The following is a 14,192-nucleotide window of genomic DNA, read 5'->3' as shown; positions in this document are numbered from 1 at the left end:
ACAACGTTAAGTGACTTGTGCCCTTTAATGTCAGGACGGCAGGAAAGTCACAGGAACTACTCCAAGTGCATTTCGTGCCAATATACTATATAATAACTCCAATCTTAACAGCCGGTGTCTATTTTGTAAGCCCCGTCCGTTTTATGTAAGGTTGTTACACCTTAAATAATCCGATGTATAATGTGTCCTAATACGTGTCGCCCCGTCGTATGGCAGTTATTTCAAGTCTGTCCCCTCGAGCGTGGGGGACGACGGCGAATCCCCACGACGTCGCGGGAGTCGTGGGGGGAAGGGGGGTACGGTAAACGAAAGCCCCTCGGGATAAAAGTCACGTGTAGTACGATGATTTATACAGGGTGCGTGCGAGACAACTGACGCGTCGTCGCGCCTAACGCTGTTAACGATATTTTTGTGACGATAAATAAATAAATAAAATACTTTCGGTACCTAATGGAAAGTAAGGTGAGTGAGGTAGAAAAGACACAGGCAAATTTTCCGGTCAGTACCCGTAGCAGTCCAAGCGATCACGTCACCGAGGGGATATAGATTTTCAGCCGAATCCCCTCGAGGGGGGGGAGAAATCCCTGTTCGAAGGGGGACCGAGAGGGGTAAAGCTTGTACTGAATCACTGTGTTTCTGCCTCACGTATATCCAACTCACGCTTCGACTCGGTCGTAGGGTAATCGAATCGTATTTCTGTCGATCGTACTGAGACAGGTTTGATCAAAATTTGTCTACAATGTTTCCTCTCTCACGAGTGGTTAAATTGTTCATCGATTTGGAATGTTTTACATTTTAGTCCATTGTAGACGGAATTTAGAAGAGACCAATCAGAGAGTTGCATGGAATAAAAGTGTGCTTGTGTCATTCAAGCTCGCGGCTCTGTGTGTGTGCGGAAATAGCGCGATTTAGTGTGTGTGAGAGAGGGGGAGAGAGAGGGACCGGTGCCAGCAGCAGGGACCGTGTTGTTAGCATCTGGTTAGCTAGCTGCACTAACGGACATACGGAGCTGTTTGTTCCACAACAAGCTGGAGGAGAGCTCTCCTCTCAGACTGAGAGGCTCAGGTGAGCTAAAGGACTCTCTGAGTGTTTAGAATCTAGATAGTTAACTTTAGTCTAAGTTATCTCAGTGGGTCTCAAACGGTTTGGTCAAAAATTATTCAAAAGATTATTTCCGCGGCACACCTTCATATGATCATTATAGTTATAAAAAATATAAGAGAATAAAGGAAAAACAATTATGAAATACTATATGGCAGTAAAACAAGAATACAGTTTGAAAGGGGAGTGATTTGTAAAATATCCATAAAGAAAAAGAACATCTGCTTACAGTTGTGTTTCATCTGGGTGTTGAGAGATGTATCCATAGATCTCTTAATGTTGCTCTCAAAGTGCACCAGATTGATGCTTTTAACTTCAATATTTAAAAAAAATCTTCCCGGGGGAGCATCCCCCCCGGACCCCCCTAGAGGGTCCGCTCCCCACTCGTAAAAAATAGCACTTTACCCCTGCCTATATGCCGTGAGCTGATTATCGGACCTTCATTGTAACAGTCGCGGGTTTACTGTGTGTTTGCGTGTGGGGAGTTTTTTTGTGCGTGCTCTATATTGCCCGTAATAGTGTTCACTGGAGTCCAGCACCTCAGCACCCCCACTCAAAATACCTTCCCGCGCCTCTGCAAATGGGTAATTCGAACACTGACTAAGGTTGTTGTGTGTGAGTTTCTTCAGAACACAGAGCATCAGGAATCATGCTGGAAAAAGAACAAGCTATTTAAAAGAGAGTAAATTACCGGATTTTTTTGCACCCCGTTATCTCCCTTAAAATGTCAAGTACCTGAATACGCTGATCAGGGCATGAAAGTACTTATATATATTATGTCCTTGAGTCCCAAAGATTAACATTTCAATTTCCGGCGAAAAGCCTCTGGAAAGCCAAACATCACATGCTGAGTGTAGAAAACGGGAAAAGGTTACTGAGCCTTATCTGCAATTATGCAAAAAACACAGAGATTGGCCAAACGCATGCTCATTGGTACAAAGGGAATGTACAATGCCTTGATGTTGCTTACAGCACGCTCCAATCAGGGGAGATGTGTAGTATACAGCACATCCTAGAGGAGGATGTAGGCAAGAACAGCTGACTATACACAAGTCACACCTTGTCATGTTCTGAATTATGAATAGGGCCTACAGGCAATTAAACTTTAATTCCCCCCATAGTAAAACGAACGATAGATAGCTAATTAACGAGCAGTTCTTAAATTTGGTTTTAATTCAGGAGCTCCTCATTATTCAAGGCTCTGCATGAACACTAGAAACGTTCCTCCAATACTTCAAATAAATAGCGCTTCACTTTCTTCGACCCTCTTCTTCTATCAGCTGCACTGACATGGAGCTGCTTAGATGTTGACAACTCCACTCCTGCACCCATTGTGTCAACCGTTTCATTTTCAACTACGATTTTTTTTAGAGGAAGACAAGAAATGAAAACTCAGTACATGGGTCACAAGGAAAAAAAAGCTGCTCTCTTATCTTTTCATCAACACCTGGGAATATAAATAGTTCAGTTTAAAAATAATAGCTTTCATCTTTAATTACCCCTCTGAATATTCAATATGAGAGCAATGGTGCCCCCTTGTGTAAAGTATAATTAATAGTTTGATGGTTATATACGTGCAAATGTAGATTCTAATCAAATGCGACAACAGAGAGATTGTGCAAAGCATATACAACGTTTAAGTGGTGTGCTCTCCTCTATGGCAGGCTGTGTAAGGTATGTGTTCTGAATATTTGTATTCCACATTCATACAGTTCCCTCTGCAGAGTTTCAGTCCGTCTGTCTGTCTGCAGCTCTATCCTCCGCCGTCACAGCTCTGGGCGCTCTGCACCGCCCTGGGCTCAGTCAGCCGGTCGTAGGACAGCACTGTCATTACCTGAGAAATTCACACAGTGAGATGGCTTTAGAGAATACAGAGCACCGAGTCATGAGTTAGTAATAAGCAGAGTGCTGAGTTAAAGGTTTTACTGGTGACGGTTTTTCAGTGTGGGAGAAGCTTTAAATAGTTTCTAATAGAGAAACAGGCTGGCTGAACTATGCCAGTTACAGCTCATTGAGAGTTTGAAAAGAAAGGCAATATATAAACATTCAGGGAACTACATTTATCTTCTTTTTTGCCAAAATAATATATAAAGCTCCAGCAGGAAGTGGCAGTGCCTGGCCAAGAAATAGTGAGGCACATTACTTACAATCAAACGACAAACTTTTTACACTTTGTTATTTGTATGGCATGAACAAAATATTACTTGTTATTTAGTGAGATTTAGATGTGCTGGTTCTGTAGATGGATTTTTAAATAAGAAGCTACAGTTAGGAGCCCCTTAGTTTAATAGAGAGGAAAACAGAATAAATAATATAAAAAGGACCTCTAAAAGCTCACTAATTTACATATAGATGTATAAAGTACAATTCAAGAACAAGACAATTCAAAGTGCTTTGCAAAAAAACAATAAAAGCATCAAAGCATACACAGGCAATATAAAATGACATTAAACAAACATTAAATGTAGTTATTAAAGAGCAAACACAATAGAATAGATTGACAGAACTGGATACAGTGTGACAGTTGCTCAGTGGCGCATGAAGCCAAAAAAGTTAAACTGCCAAGAATAAAATGAATCAGATCAGGAACCAATTGGTGGTGTAATGGCAAAGGTTGTGGTATGAGCATTTGCCGGGCTGGTGGAATCGGTGTGCTCTTTCTCCTGTGTCCTCGTCCTCTCCGGTCACCTATGACCCCTTTTATACACCCAGTGCAGCTAACCCCCGCCACCAAGTGTCCAAAATAATATTGCAGTAAATATAAATAAAGTAAACTGAGACACCAACTAAACCCATAAAATGGCTCCTACAGGTGGCATAACAGAGACAATACCATTGTTAATATTTTACAGTGGGAAGTTCATTAACTTACTAATGTCACTTTCACCATTCAAGTAAAACATTTTTGTTCACAGACCTCAAAGTTATGACCTCACAGTTGGTCACCATGTCAAATTGGTTTCAATATCCTTGCTGTTACTGTATCCAGTTGTCTTTAAACATCCATTTTTAAAACGTGAACTTTGGAAAGATCCAAGCTATCTGTTAACCCATGTTTCCGGCCTTGCTAAGCTAGCTGTTCGTTCCAGCGTCATAATTACTGTAAAGACATAAGAGGGTTGTCAATCTTCTTATGTGAAGATCTTTTAATTCCTCATGTTACCAACTTTCTGATGCTTTTAAAAGTCAAATGGTCTGTGTTGTACTTACTGTGATCATGATGAGGAGAGCTAGCATCATGCCCAGCATTACGTACAAATTGTTGGTCAGCCCCCCCGCCCACAGAGGCCCCAGGATGGTGGCTAGGCCCCCCACTGAGCGCCTCACACCTTGGCTGAATCCTGTGGTGAGCGCCACAAAAAAAAAAATGTATAAGTGTTTCTTTGCATTACATATGCTGAGCAGCAATCTGTTGATCTAATATGCTGAATTATGAAGCGGTAAAAAAGAGCCAACCTTGTGTTTTCTCTGCGGTGACTTTGGAGAAGAGCGACACCTGAGACACAGCCACGAAGGGAAGCCCCAGCAGCTGGAGGAAGACCCCGATGATGAAGGCCGTCAGCTCCCACTCATATCCACCTGACAGAGAGATGTACCCTGCTATTACTTGATAGTAGCTCCGTATTATAGGGAACATGTCATTAAACAATTATATTTACAGACTGCAAACACCAACTTTTACATACAGAAATGAATATCTCAGTCAATCTCAATTTAATAAATGTAGGGCTGTCAATGTTAACGCGTTTACATAGCAATATGGAAACCTTATTTGAAAAACATTCACCTAAATGAATCACTTTACTTAATTTGACCTCAACTACCTCTAATTCCAGAACTGATGTTTACCATTAATTGAAATGGCAATTTAATTTGGCACTGACTGGAAGCTATTGGACATTCGTAAACAACAATTACAGTTTGTTTTACTTTATTTTAAAATCTCAGCCTAGTGTGGATGATTTCTGAAATAGAAAATGCATTTCCTGCAGAAAATGCGTGTGAATGTAAACTGTGAACATTTATGGCTGAATTTAGCTGAAAATGCAGAAAAAGCTGAATATGTTATTAGCTGAATGGTAGCTGCTTTTAGCTACAAAAATGCAGAAAAAGCTTAATATTTAAAAGAAAAGGTTTAGAAAAAGTTATAAGCAACAACATATATAGCCTTGATGTCCTGAAATAGCTGAATAATGTAATAGTTGAATGGTTTCTGCAGCTGAAAATAGGCTGAAGGAGTTAAATATCAGATGTAAGTAGTAGTGAATGAATTTGTATTAAGAAGAGGAAAGAAAGTAAAAAGGCTTGGGAAAGCAGCAGAATATTTGAACTGCAAACTAACCTGATGGTGAATGATCTGTCGCCATGCCAACGGCATTTGATGACATCCCATAATACGCTTAGATTTGTTGATGGCTGCATCGTTACCAAACCTGTGAAGTCTTGGGCCATTTCGAGCATTTTCACTGAAGTTAAGAGAAAACCGTGTTTCATGGTGAGCATTGTGTTGCCATGGCAACGGCATTTGAAGAAATCTGAAAACTGTCCCGTAGATTTCTTCACGGCTGGACTGTTAGCACACATGTGAAGTTTGAGCATTTTTTGAACATTTTCATAGGAGTTACATTTGGAGGTTACATTACTCTCTCTCTTCTCTTGATCGCCCTCTCTCTCTTCTCTTGACCATCATCATCATCATTGGTGTGTGTCTGTGTGAGAGAGAGAGTGTGTGTGTGTCTTTGTGTGAGAGAGAGTGTGTGTGTGTGTGTGTGAGAGAGAAAGAGTGTGTATGTGTGTGTGTGTGTGAGAGAGAGAGAGAGAGAGAGAGAGAGAGAGAGAGAGAGAGTGAGTGAGNAGTCCGGTAATTATTTACACTCTAAGAAGAGTCCTACACAACAGATATGGCGTCAAAAAGGAGTAATGTGTGGAAATATTTCGACCGGGTTAGTGAGTGCGGTGGCACTCACTAACCCGGTCGAAATATTTCCACACATTACTCCTTTTTGACGCCATATCTGTTGTGTAGGACTCTTCTTAGAGTGTAAATAATTACCGGACTATGACTGGTAAAATATGTTGAATACCGGCAAAACTAAATCTCTCCAGTCAAAATGTTTATGTACTTTGCCGCCACACACGGTTGCCAAGCAGCGCTTATTGTTGTTTAGGCTGGCCACTCATGTGTCGCGAGTGTTAACAGGGGGCGGGGGAGCACACTCATGTTCTGTTAGCGCCGGAACCTAGCAACGGCTGCGGAGCGCATTTGCGCCACATTTGGGCCTAAGATGAGGTTTGAGTCTGCATGATCTGCGTTTAGGAAGGGGCAGCAGCCATATCATTGGCTAGAATTAACTAGATCTGATGGGTTTGGACATAAACATGAGTGAAGTATAACCGGACCCGAGAGAGAGAGACCAGCACCTGCAGCTCTGCCCGCTGTGAGGGACCGGTGAGCGGAGCAAAACACACCTTTAGACGTCAACTAACACATTTAGCTATGGCACTGTCGTATATATATACATTGAATTATTCAATTTGATAATATGTAATCAACTTAGACATCACTCCCAAAAAAAAAAAAAAGAACAAAAATAATTAATAAAAATATGCATAACTAATATTCGAATACATGAATAATTATTCGAATACCTGAATAATTTCGAATATTCGAATATTCGATTAATCGTTCCCATCCCTAATGCAAAGGCACATTTTCTTTTTGAAAATGTAAAGGGCAAAGCATGAAGAAGCAGGTCTTTGAATATGACATGGGAAATGTAGTCTATTATGAATCGATATTCTTTTGGTTGCTTGGATTGAGATACTAGGGATTTATGATGAGACGTACCATCTTGGTTAACAAGGGGCCAAAGTATTGTATGTACATGATGCAGGACGTACCATCTTGCCTGGGCCGGAGGGAGAGGTGACAGAGGCCTGTGACCTGGCCAAGAGCCCACATGGCTTCCTCTAAAGTGGAATCTTCCAGCACCATCCTCAGAGCCTTCTGGTTCTGCTCGTACTTCACCTGCACAATAACAGTTATATGAGAAATGTACGGAAGCCATGAGAGGCAAGAGAGAAAAAAAACCCTTTGGTGATCAGGTTTCTGAATCTAATCCAAACCGTTTTCTCTCCTTTGTTTATGACGTAAGAACAGGTGAAAAGAAGATTTTGCCAGGATAATCTTTCTCTAATCGGCCCTTAATATCTTTTTCATCTGTGGAACAGGTGCAAAGAAATATGGCTGAAAAAACTAACATTTGCCAAGATAGTCTTTCAAAGTTTATTTTATCCTTGAAAACAAGTATAACGATTTTCAGGATTCTTTTTAAATGAAATAGGACAAAAAGCATATTAATGTATTAAATGTTTTATTTGTATCATCTAATTTTTATATCGTCATGCAATTCAGTAAGTAATGGCATATTTATGTCTGAGCTGACAGCAGATTGGTGCAAATTAAATCTACTTTTTTTTACATCTACTTAAGTCTTTGGCACAAGAGCAAAAAAAACGACTTGGATCAAAACCAAAAAGTGGATCATGTGTCTTTTTGGGCTTCCGTAGGCGTCTTCTAGGCAAAATGATGTGTTTGAACCCACCTCCACTATCTGTGCTCCGGGGCTGATGCCCACAGTATGGGCAGCGGTTCCCTCTGTCACCTGGTGCACAAACACTCCGGTCTTATTCCCTCCCACCACTGCCAGCTGGCTGAGCAGCGCGTCTCCCTGGAGCGAGATGCTGAGAACGCGGCCGTTAATGCGAATTGCTTTTGGACGAGAGCGCATCAGGAAGGGAGGGGCTAGGGTTTTACCTAGGCTGGTGAGAATAAATAAGGAAAGGAGGAAAGTTTAGAACATCAAAAAAACATTTTCATTATTAACAGTGACATCAATGGTATGGAAAAATGTTACTTCTCACTGAGAACAGAGAAAATCATTTCAAAGTATACAGCCTACAAACCTATACCCTCTGTGTTGTATTGTTACTTGACCTCAACACCTACACCTATACCCCCCTCAAGATGTATGGTCCCTCTAGCTCCCACTGCCTTTCTATTTGTACACCAAAGGCCTTTCCCATGGACGCTCCGAGCCACTTTGTATGTTTTCAGTTTAAAAAGCCAGGGCTGTATATTTTGTTTTCTCGAGGATGTATTTGCTGATTTAAAAAAATGGTTTGGGATGAGAATTGCTGACCATACCTTTAAATGTGAGGGTCAGCACACAGTTATTGTTGAATATATAATCTAGTGTGCTGGATGAAATGATGATAAAGTCCCTTCCCCTCTTTGTGCTCTGTATGCACTATGTGAGACCTTACAGTATATATCAGGGATTCTCAACCTTTACTTAAAGCCCACTTCTAAGGACCACCTTTCCAAATAAACAAGAAATAAAACAAAACATGCCAAATTGAGAAATAATAAACTGGGTTGTTAATATGTGTGATGTCACTGTCAGCTAACAAAATATATTCTAATGTATTCACTTTAAGGGTCATATTTATTTGACAGACTCAGGGATATACTACCAAATTACTTTTTCATTTAGAGAGCTATTATTTTGTGTCACTGCATTCTAAACCATTAATGTTGTATTATTGCCATGGTGATACTTATTGAATGGCCATTTGTGATGGTCAACGCATTTTTTATTTACATTGTTTATTTTAACATTTAGATATAACAGTAACTAGATAAGTGAATTAGCAAATATTGAAATGTATTTAAACCATTTGCCAGTAATTCAAGTAGACTGCTTTCTGTTCTACACAAAAATGCTTAGTAATATGAAACGGTTTATTTATAGCAATGTTGGTCCTCACCTGCCAGCGCTGGAGCCTTGGGAAGAGGAACGCCTGTTTCTCTGCATGTCTGCACTCTCCACTAAACAAAAGAGAGGCTGTTGAATCATCTGGCATCACGGTTGTTTCCCCAGGAATAATGTGCATGTGAGTTAGTGTGTCACTTCACAGCCCTGGCACAGGTCCAACATTGAACAAAAGCTAATGAAAGTGCTGCCAAACAACAGCACCCCCCCCCCCCACACACACATACACACACACACACACACACACACACACACACACACACACACACACACACACACACACACACACACACAGACAGTCACTTAGCCAAAAATGTTTTTCATACTGTGAGGGATAAACACAAAGTCGTCCAATATAGATTCATTCTCCAGTGTGTCCAAGCTGCAAGAGAGAAAAACAAAGCTACATGAACACATTTATCACGTTTGAACTTTCTTGCCCATACAGGCATGTAGATATACACTGATGAGTTTAGTTCTTTATACTGAGCCCGCTTTCATACTAAGCACAAGATAATTATCTGTCGGCGCTATAACCCACAGATTGGTTTAGTGAGTTGGAATATTTATATTCCTATGACGACAAAGATGAATGGTTTGTCAGCACATGGGAATACAAAAAGCTCCCTTGAGCAGAAATACAAGAGTTGAGGAGTCTGAGTGTACGAGAACCTTTTCACAGCGTGCCCTGCTGGCAGCTTCTGCCTCGTTCTTGGTATAATAAGATCCTAATGAATCATTTCCTGTAAATTAATAATCCACCTGAAGCTGGATGCCGTCATGGTAACAGAAAGGAATGCAGTGGTCAATAACAACTTTACTTAATTCTTCCTGCTGGGTGTCATGCCAAAAGCCTCTCCGGCTGGAACTCATAACGTATTTTCAAATCAAAGCACGAGCTCAATCAATATAATAATAGTGTAGATGAACGTGGAAACACACACCTGCTGTCTGCATATAGAGCTTCCTCTCTTCTGCGGAGGGACTCGGGGCTGGGGGGCTCTGCGTATCGGGATCGGACACTACTCGCTGCAGCATCTTCACACTATACAAAAATATACATTATTTACAGTGTAAAAAGGACTAATAAATAAAAAGAATATAATAAAAACGATGTTAACAGTCATTTAATATACTGGTTTGTTGAAAGCATTAACAAAAAAAGATATTACAAATTAATAAATTGGAATTTCTGGGATTAAAAGAAAAAAACTCACACACTTGAGTAAAAATCAAGAAAATTCTCTGAAATATTATCAAAAATCCTCCTGCTCCCATGTATTTATTTTGATCCACAATAGCACTAACTCTTAGATATAGTTGAAATATAGTTGAAATATAGTTCAAGTTTAAATCATTTTGAAATGTCAATATTGGCACAAAAGTGATACCTAAGCTTCAGTTCCAAAATCAACATGATATTTTAAATTCATCACCTGAAAAGAAAGATAGAATAAAATCCCAGAGCACTTCGGTTGATATTACAAATGTTAACCTTTGACGAGGACATATTATGCTTATTTTCAGGTTCATATTTGTATTTTGTGCCAATAGAAGCGCGAGTGTTACATAGTGATGTTGTTTTGTTATGGAAGCAAACAGTATTCCCATTAAGGCGTTCTGCCCAAAAGCAAAATAGGGTCTCTTTGAAAAATGGGTGAAAATTATAGTTGGAAAAAACTAATTTGTTTCCTTCCTGTTATCTGTTATTTGTTGTCACTCAGAAATGAAACATTAGTGTATTTTCTAGGGGATGATTTGGATATGTTGATCATATTAAATGGAAGATTGAGCTCTTTGGCAATAAGAGATATACTGTAAGACTTAGGCTACTAAGATCAATTAATTGGTGGTTTTGCTATTAAATGGTATTTGTAGACAAAATCAAGCATGTAGACAACTTCCAGCCTGATCTCTTAACACAAGGATCTGTACATGAATTTGACAGAAAAATAAAACAAGAGAAAAAGACATCACACTCTCACACACACCTCTGAGTTGCAGAAACTGGTTGACAGTGGATTGACTGCGTCCATGCGGCAGAGTTTGCGTCTGGTGGGCATTCTGGGCAGGCATGGGGATTCTTCAAAGCTGGATCTCGGGCTCTCCCAATCCATGTCCAAATCCTTTAACAAGAGCACAGACATTAGCATAATCATGTCTGTATGCTGTGTTTATGCGTGCTGAAATGGGCTTCAGTGGTGAATCACATCAGAACTCTGCCGGCGCCCTGTGGTGGTCTTCAGGCTGAAGACGCGCTCCTGGAGCTCCACCTGCTGACACCTCAGGGCGTCCTTCTCAGCCAGGGTGCGGGCGATCATGGCTTGGGCTTCATCTCGGGACACGTACGCCTGAAAGCACAGGAAACATTAAACTTGACATACCTGTTGGGGAAATATTTTCCTAGGCCCATGACTTTGACCCATTTGATCAGTTTGTACTTCACAGGCCTGCAACCCTGTGCTCTCGGTATCTTGTCTCCCTGTTCCTGCCTGTTGGCGTCAGCTGATAGAGGTGTTATTGTGCTTTGCCTGTTTTATCTTGTTATGCAGCATGTTGATTATTCTCTCAGAACCAGCTAAATATAGGGGTCTGGGGTAGAGATCTTCAGAATTTGTTTGGCCTCCACTGTGTCAACTCGTGGCACACGACATGCCTTCTGAATTCTCCGGCCGAAGCTCCAAATAAACCGTCAGTGTTTGCCATCAAAGCTCCTGCTCTTCCCGTGTCTCTCTGAGTTTCGTCTCCATTGCTTCAGAAGTTTCCATCACAATACCTAAATGACACAGAATTGACTGCACAAAGAACGCCTTATTTCTTATTCGTGCAGATAAACGCACTCAGGCCAAGTGTACCCCTCATTTAAAACTCCCAAAGTCATTATGAGTGGAATTGCATAACTTCTCTCACGCCAACAGTAACTCAAAACGTTGATATGCACATCACTCAATCAGGTATTGTCTGGATGAAGCAGAATTACAGTCTCTGGCTGCCACAGAAGCATGCAGGATGCCGTCAGTGTGGCGTCTGTGGGTGGTAGCTTTAGCGTTCGACACATTCTTGTGAACATATCAACTCAATAGACCCTCCAGAAAAACGCGATTCTGTGATCGCGGAATTTACCGCATAATCAGCAAAATGGCGCAGATTTTTAAAAGGCCGCATATTTATCAAAAGGCCCCATAATCCCCGCATTTTTCCACACAAAGTTCAGAAAAAAAAAAGTTAACTCGTCTTGACGTGAAGTAGTGATGATGATGACGCGACGTCATCAGCTCGCGCATCACAGAAGGTAAACAACACCGTAGAGTGAACGTGTGGAGCTCACACGAGAGAGAAAACACCAAGATGAAAAAATCTGATCCATCTCATTTACCGACGAACATTTCTGCTAAAGACCGGGCAAAGCAGTACCCCGATGTCTTTCACGAAAGTGGGGGGACTATTCTGCACCCCGTGCAACTGTGTGTTGGAGCATAAGAGAAAATCGACGGTGGCGACCCACTTTGATTCATTCAAACAATCGAAAATGCTTTCTGCTGCTGCGGACAAGAAAGCCAAACAACTCACGTTCACCGAGGCATCGACCTCCAAAACCCTTTCGAGGGCTACAAGAAACGAAGTGAGTAGCCTACAAGATTGAAGCTGGTCAGATAACGAACGAGTAAATGAAAACAGAATGAGGCGGAGAAGTGTGTGTGTGTGAGTGTGTGTGTGTGAGAGAGAGAGAGAGTGTGATTAAAATAGCCCAATTGCTTTTACAATAAATAAATATTGAATGTGTTTAATTGAATAGGAAAGGGGTTTAACGTTAGTGGCAGGTTGTGTGTGAGAGAGAATAAATAAGACAGCCCAATATTGAAAAATCTATTTATTTCGCAACTTCCCGCAATATCACCAGCCGCATAAGAATTCCACATTAAAACGCTGCATGGTTTGATCGCATAATCAAGGATTTTAGCCCGCGTTTTTTCTGGAGGGGTCTAATGAATTACGAGAATTGTAATTGTGTTTTGTTTATGAGTAAGGCTGGTGCACGTCGTTATACCATTCGGAGCGTTCACGTGACCAAGTCTACACGAGCGTTTTGTGAGCGCAGCACAGCTGATCGTCTGACAGCAGATAGATTAGTGCATACTCTCCATCGTCCAATCAGTGAGAGATACACAGATATGAGGAAGTCTCGGCGAGTGTCTGAGGATTTCAATGTAGTATGCGTTCACCCTGGTGCGTTCCTCGATTACGCTCCGACTTGGTTATGATAATCGAACACATTTCCTTGAAAATTCAGATGCAGTTGGGACGCTACTAATAGGCGGCAGACAACATCGACTTCCCGGTGTAGATACCACACCGACCTCTGACGATGACTGTTAATAAGCGCGTCAGAATGGACGACTGTAGTTCAGATAGTACCGCAGATAATTCGGCCTTTTTGCTATATACGGAATGAAGCATTCATTTCAACAGGTTTGAAACGCGAGGGCCGTGATTGGTACGTGATCTGCCCCTCGCGTCAAGGGAAAACCTCCCAGTTTGACTTGGAACCCGCGCCGCGTGGGTTAGATAAGATGTAAGTATAATGAAGCCCAGCGTCGAATGGATGCGATTGATCCACCAGTCGGGTGAAGTGGGTTCGCCACACTGGAGCTCATGTGAAGATACAAGTCAGGATACAGTGGACGCTGGATGACAGCGAGAACTTGTGAAGATGCCTGTGAACGGATATCAACTCTGTGCTAAATGAGAGACATGGTATCATTTACAAAAAACGATCCACCATGTTGTTATTTAAACAAAATAGATGTTGTTTTAGTTCGGAAAAAAGGGAAGATGCAGCGTTCGGATTTTGTAAGCTGAAGTGTTCAGGGTGTGTGTGATGTTCAGCCGAATTGAGCGATGTGAACAGTCAGTATATATATGTATTCAACTCTCACTAAAACGTTGATTAAGTGATTAGACGTGCCTAGAACTCGGTAACGTTCACTAAAATATGTTTTTTAATGGAGCTCGTCGGCAGATCAGGATCCCGAGAAGGTGTGGGAGGATCCTGATCGGCATGACGGGTGGTATTTTACCCATAAGGAACAAGTCGCTGCAATTATCCCGCTTAGTTCACACGGCAACATTCTCAACAAAGTAAGGAGATGACCTCCCAGTATTAATTGGGAAATGCTTTGTGAGGAAGTGTATTGATTGTTAAAAAATGTTTGATTTAAATTGACGGGTGATCGCTAAGATAAAGTTGGTCGGGTT

At 41.3% G+C, this 14,192-nt stretch overlaps 1 protein-coding gene across 1 annotated transcript in view; it reads right to left on the bottom strand.

The window, feature by feature from the left end:
- The window catches only part of card14 (caspase recruitment domain family, member 14), a 67,083-nt gene that overhangs the window by 36,707 nt on the left and 16,184 nt on the right, over positions 1 to 14,192 (bottom strand). The window contains exons 3-9 of the mRNA XM_010796603.1: positions 11,147 to 11,287; positions 10,928 to 11,062; positions 9,881 to 9,981; positions 9,263 to 9,318; positions 8,932 to 8,992; positions 7,707 to 7,923; positions 7,003 to 7,129 (exon numbers count right to left, since the gene is read on the bottom strand). Coding sequence (XP_010794905.1) covers positions 7,003 to 7,129; positions 7,707 to 7,923; positions 8,932 to 8,992; positions 9,263 to 9,318; positions 9,881 to 9,981; positions 10,928 to 11,062; positions 11,147 to 11,287 — 838 coding nt within the window. The remainder of the gene's footprint in view (positions 1 to 7,002; positions 7,130 to 7,706; positions 7,924 to 8,931; positions 8,993 to 9,262; positions 9,319 to 9,880; positions 9,982 to 10,927; positions 11,063 to 11,146; positions 11,288 to 14,192) is intronic.

This window comes from Notothenia coriiceps, unplaced genomic scaffold (assembly GCF_000735185.1).
Source record: "Notothenia coriiceps isolate Sejong01 unplaced genomic scaffold, NC01 NC01_scaffold00037250, whole genome shotgun sequence".
In the NCBI taxonomy this organism is placed as follows: Eukaryota; Metazoa; Chordata; class Actinopteri; order Perciformes; family Nototheniidae; genus Notothenia; species Notothenia coriiceps.
The sequence above is the reverse complement of the archived record's forward strand: the minus strand, read 5'-3'. Positions and strand labels throughout refer to the sequence as shown.